At 41.3% G+C, this 13,684-nt stretch overlaps 1 protein-coding gene across 1 annotated transcript in view; it reads left to right on the top strand.

Moving 5' to 3' along the window:
- The first annotated feature begins 2,801 nt into the window (after window positions 1–2,801).
- PLBD1 (phospholipase B domain containing 1) overlaps window positions 2,802–13,684 on the top strand; it is a 67,670-nt gene continuing 56,787 nt past the window's right edge. The window contains exon 1 of the mRNA XM_006888476.1: window positions 2,802–3,013. Coding sequence (XP_006888538.1) covers window positions 2,820–3,013 — 194 coding nt within the window. The 5' untranslated portion in view covers window positions 2,802–2,819. The remainder of the gene's footprint in view (window positions 3,014–13,684) is intronic.

Raw genomic sequence — 13,684 nt, 5'->3', positions numbered from 1 at the left:
CTTTTTTTTGGCTGGAAGTTGTTTTAATGTTGTTGTTGTTATGTGCTGTTGAGTCGCTTGCGACTCACAGCGACCCTTTGTTCAACAGCCCTAAACTCTGCTCTGTCCTGTGCCAGTCTCACTGTCTCCAACACAACCGTCCTGATTACCGCAGTCACTGAATCAATTCAACCCCTAGAGGGCCTTCCCCTCCTGCACCTGCCTTCCACCCTCCTAAGCATGATGTCCTTCTTCAAGGACCGATCTCTCCTTACAACATGACCCAAAGTACAACAGACAATGCCTCAGAATCTTTGCCTCCAAGGAGCAGCCTGGTTTAACCCTCTCCAGGATGAATCTGTTTGTTTTCCTAGCCGTTCATGGTATCCTCAATACTCTTCTCCAACACCAAAGCTCAAAGGCATCAATTCACCTTCTATCCTCCCTCATCATTGTACAACTCTCTGATGCATAACAAGTGATAGCAAAGACACACCTTAGTCTCCAGAGAGATGCCATTGCTCTTCAGTACTTTAGAGAGGTCCCTAACAGCAGACTTTCCCATCGCAATACGTCTTTTAATTTCCTGGCTGCTGGTGCCAAGAGTGTTGATTGTGGAGCTAAGCGGACTAAAGCTGTGAACAATCTCAATCTCTTCACCTTCCATCCTGATGCTGCCAATTGGTCCAGTGGTGAAAATCTTTGGCTGTGGCTGACTATAAGCTATGTGATGAAGCCTAAAATGAAGACATACATGAGGGATGTTGAGCTTTTAGAGAAAATCAAAGGGTTCTACTTCATCTTAATAGCAATTTTGAGCTTCCTAGACAGTTAACAAGCAAGAAAATCATAGGCAAAGGAAACTGCACATGCTCAATCAGAAGTATTGACAGTGTAGAATCGGAGAGTTGATAATGTATAATGGTTTCTGGGTCATAAAGTAGATGGACTGGTGTTGAGGAAGCTGGACAATCAGGTAGAAACCAGATATGAGAGCCAAGAATGTAAGCTCAGGTACTGTATTTACTTAGAAGAAATGAAAGCCATTGACCTTTAGGAGACCAGTTAGCAAATCAGGATTTCCTTTTCAAGAATTACTGTGACAAGGAATGGATTAGAGGTCAGGGATGCTTTTAAAAAATCTGTTCTATAGTTTAGACAAGCTTTGATACTTAAGCTAGCATAGGAATGTGGAGATGATGAGGTAGAGACTGGTGGGATATTTAGGTGATCTTGGTTGATTAAATATACTTTGTAGGGAAGATAGAGGGAATCAGGAAGTTCACTCAGGTTTCTGACTGAGAGATAATGGAGGGAGAAAGCAGAAGATGGAAGATGAGCAAGTAGAGAATATGAAGTTTCTCTGGGATTATTTCTAAATTTCAGTGCTTATAGAATCATCCAGATAGTGTTATCCAGTGTGCATTTGGGTATACAAGATAAAGAAGGAACCATGAAGGAGAAAGAGAAAAGAGGAGATTGAGGAGAGAGATGTCGTAGATACCATAAAGCAAAGAACTTTAAGAATGAGAGTGGGTGTCCTTGTAAAACAGGACTGACACTGAGGTTGTAGGGAGACTGAGAAAATGGGATAAATTATGTATACTGCATTGAAACAGATGAGGGAGAGAACTGTTTAAAAGGGATATACGATTAGGTATTATTGTCATGACAGGAATCCAGAATGAAGGCTGCATAGTGGAGTAGACTTGGGGGAGGGATTGTCTAACAATGAAAGAATTTTTCCTTTACTTTTCAAAGAGAAGAGTGAACTGGGGGGAGGTTGGGCAGGGAGAAAAGTGCAACAGTGAGTGAATGGAAATCCAAAGTCTCTAAACTTTCATTAAAATTGGTTTTAAAAAAGGAGCATTAAAATACAAAACAAATTAACAACAACAACAAAAGAATGAGAGTGTGTGTCAGTGGCACACACTTCTGGAAGACCATGTGACCTTAGGTGCAAGGATTGCATTGGTGACATGGTGGCACAGTGGTGATGAACACTAGGCTGAAATAAGGTGAGTGAGGAAGCTGAGGAAGTGAACTGTGGGGCACACTGCCCTCTCCAGAGGGGAGAGCTGCAAACGTGCCAGCTGTGCTCAGTGCTCTGTCACCAGCGTCCAGCGTAGCCCCTGGTACAGCATGGCAGGTGCTGTGGAATTTGTCCCAAGTCATCTTGACCCATGTGTGTCAGAATAGAACTGTGCTCCACAGGATTTTCCATGGCTGATTTTTCAGAAGTAAATTGCCAAGCTTTTCTTCCAAAGAACTTCTAGATGGAAGAAAGTTCCAAGGGCACTGCAAGCAAGAATGTGTGTAGAGGGCTTAAGATAGACAAGAGAGAAGAAATGAGACTCAGTATGGATGAATTCCTGAATGGTCTTGAAGTTGAGGGATTCATAGACATTAGTTTCAATGTAGAGAATTAAGCAGAAGAGACAGGATAAGGCACCTGTGAGAACAGTAGTGTTTTGCCTCGACTACTGAGGAGAATGGAAAAGTTGCTGACCAGTCAAGGGGTGCTTCAGCTCTGATCCTGCCTGGGACCACAGCCTCTAATGCAGCTACCTCTACGGCGCTTTTCTGGGCTCCTTCCTTCAGCAGCTCTGTGAGCTTTAGCCACATCTCTCAAGATCTGGGTGGAGTTCTTTTCTTCTCTACTTGTAACACAAGCTATACAACCAGCTTTCTCAATTTAAGTAGAATTGAAGTTTTATAAAGAAAACATGTAGGAATTGTTGGATAGATGGGAAAATTGTGTCAGCAACACAGTTAAATAGTGATCTGTCATTACTCCCTTTTCTTTCCTTCCAGATGTCCACTATGCAACGGCGTACTGGATGAGTTCTGAAAAGACAATACAAATCAAGAATGTACTGGACAAGAATGGTGATGCTTACGGCTTTTACAACGACTCCATACAAACTACAGGCTGGGGCGTCTTGGAGATCAGAGCAGGGTATGGGTCTCAGGCCCTGAGCAATGAGATCATCATGTTTGCAGCCGGCTACTTGGAGGGTTATCTCACTGCTTTGTAAGTACCCTGCTTAGTGTGGAGCAGCTACATGAAAGCTCTGTTCCTTTGCTCCAACACCTCTTGTCTTCATTAGAACTGACAAGAACTTGTGGTCCTTCTCATTTGATAAAAGTATTGTCAGAGATGTATTGGTATCTGTAATCTGTACCTGCCTAGAAAGAACAAAGCCCCAGTTGTAGCCCTTTTCAAATAATTCACTTGGTGCTTTCCTTTTAATAGCTTTCCTTGTCATGAGACTATGTAAAGAACACCACTAATAGTCCTTTCGAAAGCAAATAAGAGGTAAAGCAACTCCTGGAGAACCAGAAAACAGTGAAGATTTTTCTTTTCAACAGTCTTGAAATAATACTAGATAAGCAAAGATATTTTAAGTTGACATTTTAATGAGTCTGCTATAAAGACTCCTTCCAATCCTATTGTTCATTGATTCCCGTTTTCTTCCCCCATAAAAATAACAAGTTGTTGTTATTTGCAATAATACTGCAATCAGGATACATCCTGTTCTGGGAACAGCTCTTTATGGAAAACTAAGTTGAAACCCATTTAATCAAGCCTCATCTCTCCTTGCTGTAAAAGTATATTGACTCACCTTTCTTATATATTCTCTGTAACCTAGGTTGTTGTGTGCAGTTGAACCAAACCTTATTTCAGGATGTATCTGTCTTAGTCAAATTAAGTGTCTTGTTGTTCTTAATCTGTTCCTGGGACTGGAGGTTATGTTAGATGTTCAGTGACTTGCTATTGGGTTATTGTTGTTGTGTATGGTCAAATCAAAACTGACTCATAGCTGACCCTCCAGCAGGTTTGCAGTAAATCACCCATCCCTCTCCCACTGAGCAGCTAGTGGATTTGAACCATGAGCTCCTTTGGTATGGCAGCACAGCTCCTTACCACTAGGCCACTAGGGCTCACCACTTATTTGGTACTAGCTGCTTTTTTTTTAACGTTCCATTTTATTACCATATCATACAAGTCTCCTTAATAGCATGCTATCTGCAGATAAGCAGAACTGTATAAACTGGAATAAATGTTTAAGGTTTTGTTTAAAACCCATTTAAAAACTATTTTACATGTGAAGTTTGAATAGAACCTTTCCTCCAGCCTTGCCTTCCTGTATCCACCGAGTTCCGATTCAACTCAACAACTCATTGCTGTTAGGTTGGAACTGACTCTCCAGTAATTTACAGAAACCATAAATAGCAAGGGAAGAGTTTGCCTATTTTTTCCTCAAGGAGCACATGGTGGATTTGAACTATTATCTGTCTGGGTTGACAGCACATCTCCTTACTCACTAGGCCCCGAGAGCTCTGATTGCCTTATTTAAATTGAGTTGCAGATTTGGAGAAAGAATTCTGCTCTTCATTGTGTAAGTATAAATAGGTGAGATGAACTAATGGGTGACATATGCAATGGCTATGAAGGGAAGCTGTGCAATTCGAGATGAGCGCCTCTGACTTAAGCGAATTCTCTCAGGCTAAATGCATCTTCCTTGAATACTACTGCTGGAGTCATTGTTGGCGACAGCTCAGATATTCTGACTGAGACGGGATTCTAACAGTCTTATGTTTCAGGGGGGAAAAAGAATTTTAGTACCTCATAGCAACATTAGCTCTATCATTGTACCTTTATGCCTTATACAAAACATTGGCACATCCTTGATCAATAGTACCTCTATTTTCCAAATAAATCCATGGAATTAAGGAGCTGTTCTATTCATAATTTATAATTTTGCTTCACAGCAAGGAATGACTCACTTTTTTTAATTTTATTTTTTTTAATGACTCACTTTTTTAAAAGCTGCTATTCAGCAACCATTTTTTTTTTACTTCTTGTTGTTGTTTTTGTTGTGTGCCATCGAGTTGGAAACCGACCCATAAGTGACCCTCTTGCAGGTTTTCAGAGGCAGTTAATCATGCAAGAGGAGATTGCCCATCCTTCTCTTGTGGAGCAGCTGGTGGATTTGAACTGTGTGCAACTGGGATTGCAGCACAGTTTCTTGCCACTAGTCCAATGTGTAACAGTTGACATTGCCTTTTTGCTATGTCATTTCAAAAACTTCCACATGAAGAAGTCAATCTTTTCAGATTAGGAAAAAACAATATTCCTGAAAATTGGCCTTTGTTTTCATGATCTGGCAAATGAGTCTCTATTCTCTTCTGGCCGTAGGAGAAACCCAGAGGAGGTATCAGGAATGAGGGAGAGATTGGTTTTGGAATCTCACTCTGATGCTGAATCTTCAAGGAAAAATTCCTGGCAATATCTCAGCTTCAGAGAGAAAGCATAAGGGGAGCTTTAAAAATAAGGAGCCCAGGAGTCCAAAGTACAGGAGTGGGCCAGAGTCATCTGCATCCAGACGTGGGTTTGGATTTGAGGTTTGATGGATGAGAACCATCTGGCTTGACTGAGAAGAGGGACGGAGAAGGGCAGAAGGTAGCAGAATGTACTACATTAGAAAGATGCTGAATCTGAAATGAGTAAACTGTGTTTAGAGTAAAAAAAGAGTAGAGGCTCTAATTAGGAGCAAGCAAAAGACAGAAGAGTTTGAAAAAATCAATGGAGGCAAAGTTTTGGAAGACATTGGTTGGGTGATGGCTCATACAGAGTTTACTATTCTGAAATTCAGAGCTTCCTGTTCTGTACTTCAAGTGTAGAGTATTTAGGTGTTTCAGTAATTCGAGAGGAAGTCTCCGTGCATCTCTGCCTGGTGCCTGTGACTGTGATAGTTTCTCCCCCCACCCCTTCTCAAGGATAGGTCTCCTTCAAGTGTCTGAGAGGGTCTTTTCTCTATAGAGCCTTTTCTATTTCACATTGGACAGCTGAGAGTGGTGAGCAATAAAATGCACGATTAAAGACCTGAAAAGTTCATATTTAGCACACATGGAGTCGATGTGAGTGAATGAGTCAGAGCCAACTTAATAATTTGTTAAAAAGAAGAAAAAGTGTTCCCTTTAGCAGGATCTTTCCTAGAGGTGGTTTGTTGGTTTTGGCGGTGTGTTTATTTGTTTGTTTTCCCCAGGCTCTCATTCTAATTGTTGTTGTTCTTGTTATGTGCCATCGAGTCACCTGCAACTCATAGTGACCCTATGTACAACAGCCCTGAACTCTACTCAATCCTGTGCCAGTCTCACTGTCTCCAACACACCCACCCCCCATTATTCCAGTCCCTGAATCAATCCACTTCATCGAGGGTCTTCCTATCCTGCGCTGTCCCTCCACTCTCCCAAGCTTGACGTCCCACTCCAAGAACTGGTCCCTCCTTGCAACATGTCCAAAGTATGCCAGACGAAGCTTCAGAGTCCTTGCCTCCAAGGAACAGCCCAGTGTAACCCTCTCCAGGATGAACCTATTTGTTTTCTTAACAGTCCATGGTATATTCAATATTCTTCTCCAGCACCATAGGTCAAAGGCATCAATTCTCCTATCCTCCCTAGTCATTGTCCAGCTCTCTGATGCATAGCAAGTGATTTCAAAGACTATGGCCTGTATCAAGAGTCTCCAGAGTGACACCATTGCTCTTCAGTACTTTGGAGAGGTCCCTAACAGCAGATTTTCCCATCACAGTGTTGTTGTTGTTATGTGCTGTCAAGTCGTTTGCGACTCATAGCGACCCTATGTACAACAGCCCTAAACCGTGCTCTATCCTGTGCCAATCTCATTGCCTCTGACAAACCCATCCCGAGTACCCCAGTCACTGAATCAATCCACCTCATAGAGGGTCTTCCCCTCCTGCGCTGTCCCTCCACTCTCCCCAGCATCATGTCCCTCTCTAAAGACCTGTCTCTCCTTACAACATGTCCAAAGTATGTCAGACGAAGCCCCAGAATCCTTGCCTCCAAGGAGCAGCCTGGTTTAACCCTCTCTACGATGAATCTGTTTGTTTTCTTGGCAGTCCATGGTACATTCAATACTCTTCTCCAGCACCACAGCTCAAAGGCGTCAATTCTCCTTCTATCCTCCCTAGTCATTGTCCAACTCTCTGATGCATAACAAGTGATTGCAAAAACCATGGCCTGTACCAGGTGGACCTTAGTCTCCAGAGAGACATTGTTGCTCTTCAGTACTTTGGAGAGGTCCCTAACCGCAGACTTTCCCATTGCAATACGTTTTTTTATTTCCTGACTGCTGGTGCCAAGAGTGTTGACCGTGGACCGAGCAAACTGAAGCTGTGAACAATCTCAATCTCTTCGCCGTCCATCCTGATGCTACCGATTGGTCCAGTGGTGAGAATTTTTGTCTTCTTGACATTGAGCCTCAGTCCATATTGAAGGCTGCAGTCCTTGACCCTCTGCAGTAAGTGCATGAGGTCCTCCTCAGTTTCAGTGAACAAGGTTGTGTCATCTGCATAACGCAGATTGTTGATAGATCGTCCACCAATCCTAATGCCACGCCTCTCCTCATAGAGCCCCGCCTCTCAGATAATCTGCTCTGCATACAGGTTGAAAAGGTATGGAGACAGGACACATCCCTGATGTACACCCTTCCCAATTTTGAACGATGCAGTGTTGCCCTGCTCTGTTCTGACGACTGCCTCCTGATTTCCTGGCTGCTGGTTGACTGTGGAGCCAAGCAAACTAAAGCTGTGAAAAATTTCAATCTCTTCACCATCAGTCCTGATGCTGCCAATTGACCCAGTGGTGAGAATCTTTGTCTTCTTGATTTTGAGCCTCAATCCATATTGAAGGCTGTAGTCCTTGACCTTCTGCAACAAGTGCTTCAGGTCCTCCTCAGTTTCAGCAAGCAGGGTGTGTCATCCGCATTAAAAAAAAAAAGTCAAATAAAGAAGGGGAATTTCCAAATCTGCATGCACTTAAAGGAACTAATCTCAAGTTGCTAACAAGAAGAGAATTTTCCCCCCTCCCTCCTTTGGATAAAGACAATTAACAAACACAGGTGGTCATCCCAATTGCCAGTCAATTTGTGATGTATGTACTAAGCACAGCAGTGAAGTTGAGTAAGGCACAGGATGTGAGGACAGTTTTGCTCTGTTACAGATAGAGGGTCCAGGAGTTGGAGGCACCTGACCAGCACCTAACAACATGTATGATATCCAGGAGCCCTGAGGCTGAGCACAGAGCCTGTTAGGCTGCTTATGGAGAAGTCAGCGGTTTGAATCCATCAGCTATAATGAGAAAGATAGGCAGTGCCCTCCCCTAAAGATTTACCTCAGAAATCTGACTGGCCACTGAGACAGCTGACTCTGCAGCAGAGAGCATGTGTGATATCACTACTTTCTGTCAGATGATTTTACTGTGGAAGCTTGTGTATTACTGTGACTCTGGAGGCTATGCCACTGGAATTTCCAATACCAGCAGGGTCACCCATGGTGGACAGGTTGTTTTTGTTTTGTTTTTAATATTTTTTTCTTGATGTCCATATAATAATACCTTTGCAGAATGTTTCATTCACATATGTTGTATCTTATATAATTGTTCATTTACATTGTGATTCATACAATCATTCCTAAACATTCTATTTTACATTATCTTTTATACTAGTTTATTTACTAAATTCAAATACATTGTTTTTCACACCAGGTCCTTCCTATTTCCTCCCCACACCTCACCCCTGCCCCAGTGGACAGGTTGTAGCAGAGGTTTCAGAGTAAGACAGATTAGGAAAAAAGGCCTGGTGGTCATCTTCTAAAAATCAGCCAAGGAAAACCCCCAGTGGGTTATAGAAGGTTATCCTAGATTTTTGTTTGATTATTTTAATGCATTATTGGGGAAGGCTTATTGCCATAAAAGGATATGTTTGGTAAAATGGAGAATAATACTCAATGACAGTGATTGACCCAGTGACTACAGTGCACTCGAGCATAACAGATGAAGTTGGCACTAGACTGGGAAACGGTTTGTTCTGTTATACATGTGGGTTTACCATGAGTGAGCCAACTTGACAACAACTGAAAAGAAATATACAATGGCACTGCTGTTGACTCTTACTCTTACTTGCAAGTCTAGTTACTCTTACCCTTGAGGATATATGTTAAATGGGTTGCATCTGCTTGGTTATGAAAAGGTAACATTACTTTTATCTTTGCAGTCTCCAGCAGATTGCATGTGATGTGTGTCACATTCTACATTAATGTGTGTTGGATAATAAAATGCATCCTTTTCCTTCTACCTTTTGTGGGGAGTTTTTCCAGGTTGACAGGAGATCTGATTTCTTAAGATGCTCTCTCTATTATGTGTACAATAGCAAAAACTCTGAGTCAATTGTCTGGGCTGTTTCCAGCTGAGCTTGAACACAATAATGCCCTGTCTTCTTATTTGAACTCTCATAGTGTAAATAAGTGTCCCTTTCAGGGACTATTTAGTGCCACAATCCTAACATTTTTTGTGTGTTTTGTTGATGATTTTACTGTTTAAATAGCTCATGTTTAGTGCTGAAATATCAAAGCATCAGAAGGCTGTGATGTGTGTGGTGGAGAATAAGATAAGCTGCTTGTGATCCAACAATGTTCATTTGTTATCCACAAGTTTTCATGGACTAATTATTGGAAGTAGACCATCAGGCCTTCCTTGCTAGCTTGTCTGAGTCTGAAGGCTCCTATGAAGCCTGTTTGACATCATAACAATACACAGGCCTCAAATGACAGATGGGTCATGGCAGAGTGTCCTTTGTTGAGAACTGAGCCCATGTTTCCCAACAATCCTCAGTGAGATCAATTGACTCAGTGACTACAATGGGCTTGAGCAAACCCGATGAAGTTGGCATTAGAGTGGGAATTATTTCGTTCTGTTATGAGTGTGGGGTTACCATGAGTGAGCCAACTTGACCACAACTGGAAATAAATATACAACAGCAGTGCTGTTGAATCTTACTCTTATTTGATGTCAGAAAGGAAGAATCCTGCTACTGAGCCAACACTGTCCCCATTACAGTTTTATAGAACAAAGATTTTTTTTAAGAAATAAAAATACACCACAACAAAATAAAGGAGAAGAATCCAACTGAAAAATGGGCACAGGATATGAACAGACACTTCACCAAAGAAGACATTCAGATGGCAAACAAACACATGAAAAAATGTTCAAAATCTCAGCTCTAAGAGAGATGAAACTCAAAACAACTATGAGATATCATCTCACTCCAGTAAGAATAGCAAAATTCAGCAGAACAGAAAACAACAAATGCTGCAGAGGTTGTGGAGAAACTGGTACCCTTATTCACTGTTGGAGGAGTATAAAATGGTGCAGCCACTATGGAAGGCTGTATGGTGCTTTCTCAAAAAGTTGCAAATAGAGATATAGTTTGACCCAGCAATCCCACTGCTGGGAATATACCCTAAAGAAACCATAAATGCCACCCAAACAGATACTTGCATACCTATGTTTATTTCAGCTTTGTTCACAATAGCAAAGAGTTGGAAACAACACAATGCCCGTCACTAAATGAATGGATAGAGAAACTCTGGTATATTCATGCAATGGAATACTATGCTGCAGTGAAAAACAAAGAACTCATGAAATATTATTCAAAATGGATGATCCTGGAGGATATTATGCTGAGTGAAATATCTCAGTCACAAAAGGACAAATACTGCATAGTGCTACTATTGTAAAACGGGACTAACATCAGGGTTGGCGGGACTGAGAAAGAGGGGACAAATAATGTATACTGCATTGAAACAGATAAGGGAGAGAACTGTTTAAAAATAATATATGATTAGGTATTATTATCATGACAAGAGTCCAGAGTGAAGGCTGCATAGTAGAGTGCATTTGGGGGGCGGGTTGTATAACATTGAAAGAATTTTTCTTTTACTTTTCAAAGAGAAGACCGAATTGGGGGGAGGGAGGGGAGGAAGAAAAATGCAATAATGAATGGATGGGGGAAAATGTATCAATGTTTAATGAAAAACCAATATGAAATGTAAACTTTCACTCAAATAATAATAAAAAAGTCTTTAAAAAAAATAAAGGGCGCTCTGGGAACATATTCCTTAGTGAATAGCACTTGTAAACCAAAGAAATAAAAATAAGGTTTAACTGAAAGATAGAAAGTTCCACGAACTAGGAGTTATGCAGGAATCCAGACCAGATAATATACTGATCAAAGTCTCAGTGAGAATAATGAAAGCAAGATCGTGTCATCTGCATATTGCTAGTTGTTGTTATGTGTTGTAGAGTTGCCTGCAACTCATAACCCTATGTACAGCAGTCCTAAAACCCTGCTCTATCTTATGCCAATCTTAATTGTCTCTGACACACTGACCCCCATTAATCTAATCATTGAATCGATCCATCTCATTGAGGGTCTTCCTTTCTTGGCTGTCCCTCCACCCTCCCAAGTATGACGTCTGTCTCCAAGGACTGATCCTGCCTTGCAACATTCCAAGGTATGTCAAATGGAGCTTCAGAACCCTTGCCTCCAAAGAGCAGACTGGTCTCATGATCTCTAGGATGGACTTGTTTGTTCTCCTAGCAGTCCATAGTATATTCAATACTCTTCTCCAGCACCACAGCTCAAAGGCATCAATTCTCTTTCTATCATCCCTAGTTGTTGTACAGCTCTTTGATGCATAGCAAGTAATTGTAAAGACCATGACCTGAATCAGGCACACCTTAATCTCCACCCTGACATTGTTGCTCTTCAGTCCTTTGGAGAGGTCTCTGACAGCAGACTTGCCCAATGCAATTTGTCTTTTAATTTCCTGGCTGCTGATACCAAGAATATTGATTGTAGATCTAAGCAAACTGAAGCTGTTAAAAATCTCAAGCTCTTCACCGTCTACCATGATGCTGCCAATTAGCCCAGTGGTGAGAATCTTTGTTTTCTTGATATTGAGCTTCAATCCATATTGAAGGCTGCAGTCCTTGACCTGCTGCAACAAGTACTTCAGGTCCCCCTCCGTTTCAGCAAACAGGGTTGTGTCATCTGAAAAAAGAAACCAGTTCCTGGGACTAATAACCCACATGAACCGCATCTTCTAACCAAAGCTCAGAAGAACTAGAGGGTGGTACCTGGTTACCACTACTAGTGTTTTGACCAGCAATGCAATAGGTACCATGGGGGAGAAATGTAAAACACAAAACAACCTAAAAAAAAAGGCAGCCAGGTCTAAGGGACTATTAAGGGACTAGAGTAACTCCTGCGACTCTAACCCTAAGATAACTACTTGGAATGTGAATTTGAAGCTATCTTTGCAGGTCATCTTTCAACAAAATAACAGATTGGTTATAAACAGTAAACTGTCAACACTCACTCCAAACCTGTTTGTTCTCTTAGCAGTCTATGGTATATTCAATATTATTCTCCAGTACAACAGCTCAAAGACATCAATTCTCTTTTTATCATTCCTAGTCTTTGTCCAGCTTTCTGATGCATAGCAAGTGATTGCAAAGACTAAGGCCTGGATCAGGCATACCTTAATCTCCAGACTGACATTGTTGCTTTTCAGTACTTTGAAGAGGTCCCTGACAGCAGACTTGTCCAGTGTGATTCATCTTTTAATTTCCTGGCTTTTGGTACCAAGAATGTTGATTGTGGAGCCAAGCAAACAGAAGCTGATAAAAATCTCAATATCTTCACCATCTATCATGATGTTGCCAATTGGCCCAGTGGTGAGAATCTCTGTTTTCTTGATATTGAGCTTCAATCTATATTGAAGGCTGAAATCCTTGACCTTCTGCCCCAAGTGCTTCAAGTCTTTATCAGTTTCAGCAAGCAGGGTTGTGTCATGTGCATAACAGAGATTGTTGATGAGTCTTCCTCCAATCCTGGTGCCACATTCCTCCTCATAGAGCCCAGCTTCCCAGATGATCTGTTCTGCATATAGATTGAAAAGGTATGGAGATAGGACACATCCCTGGCATACATACTTCCCAATTTTGAATCATGTAGTGTTTCCTTGCTCTGTTCTGACAACTTCCTCCTGGTCCAAGTACAGGTTTTGAATAAACATGATCAAGTGTTCTAGAATACCCATTCTTCTCAGAGTTAGCCAGTTTGTTGTGATCCAGTCAAATGCCTTTGCATAGTCAATGAAACATACATAGATGTTCTTCTGGTACTCTCTGCTTTCAGCCAAGATCCATCTAACATTAGCTATAAGATCCCTAGTACCATGGTGTCTTCTAAACCCAGCCTGCACATCTGGCAGTTCTCTGTTGATGTTCTGTTCCAGTCATTTTTTTGGATCATTTTCAGCAGAATCTTGCTTAAATGTGATATTAATGATGTTGTTCAATAATTAGCACACTCTGTCCGGTCACCTTTCTTTGAAATGGGAACAAATAGAGATCTTTTCCAATCAATTGTCCAGGTGGCTGTCCTCCAGATTCCTTGGCACATCTTAGTGAGCACATCCAGGGCAGCATCTGTTTGTTGAAATATGTCAATTGGTATGCCATCAATTCCCGAGGCATTGTGTTTTTGGTCTGATTTTTTCAGAGCAGCTTGAACTTTATTCATCATCACAGGCTCTTATTCATAAGTTGTCTCATGAAATTCTTCTGTTCTTCTGTGTCAACCAATTCCTTTTGGTACAGTGATTCTGTATACTCCTTCCATCTTCTTTTAATGTTCTGTAGTAATTTGGAGCTAAAATAATAAGAAGCTACTTTTCTTTTACCGAATTGTAAAAAAAAAAAGAAATAATACTAAATGTTGGTGAGAAGTTGGAACAAATTGGTATGGTCACTTGTTGGGAAAAATTTTAAAATG

The sequence above is a fragment of the Elephantulus edwardii genome, unplaced genomic scaffold (genome assembly GCF_000299155.1).
Source record: "Elephantulus edwardii isolate Elephantulus edwardi_28Jun2011 unplaced genomic scaffold, EleEdw1.0 scaffold00067, whole genome shotgun sequence".
In the NCBI taxonomy this organism is placed as follows: domain Eukaryota; kingdom Metazoa; phylum Chordata; class Mammalia; order Macroscelidea; family Macroscelididae; genus Elephantulus; species Elephantulus edwardii.
Note: the sequence above shows the minus strand (reverse complement) of the source record. Positions and strands in the feature narration are given on the sequence as shown.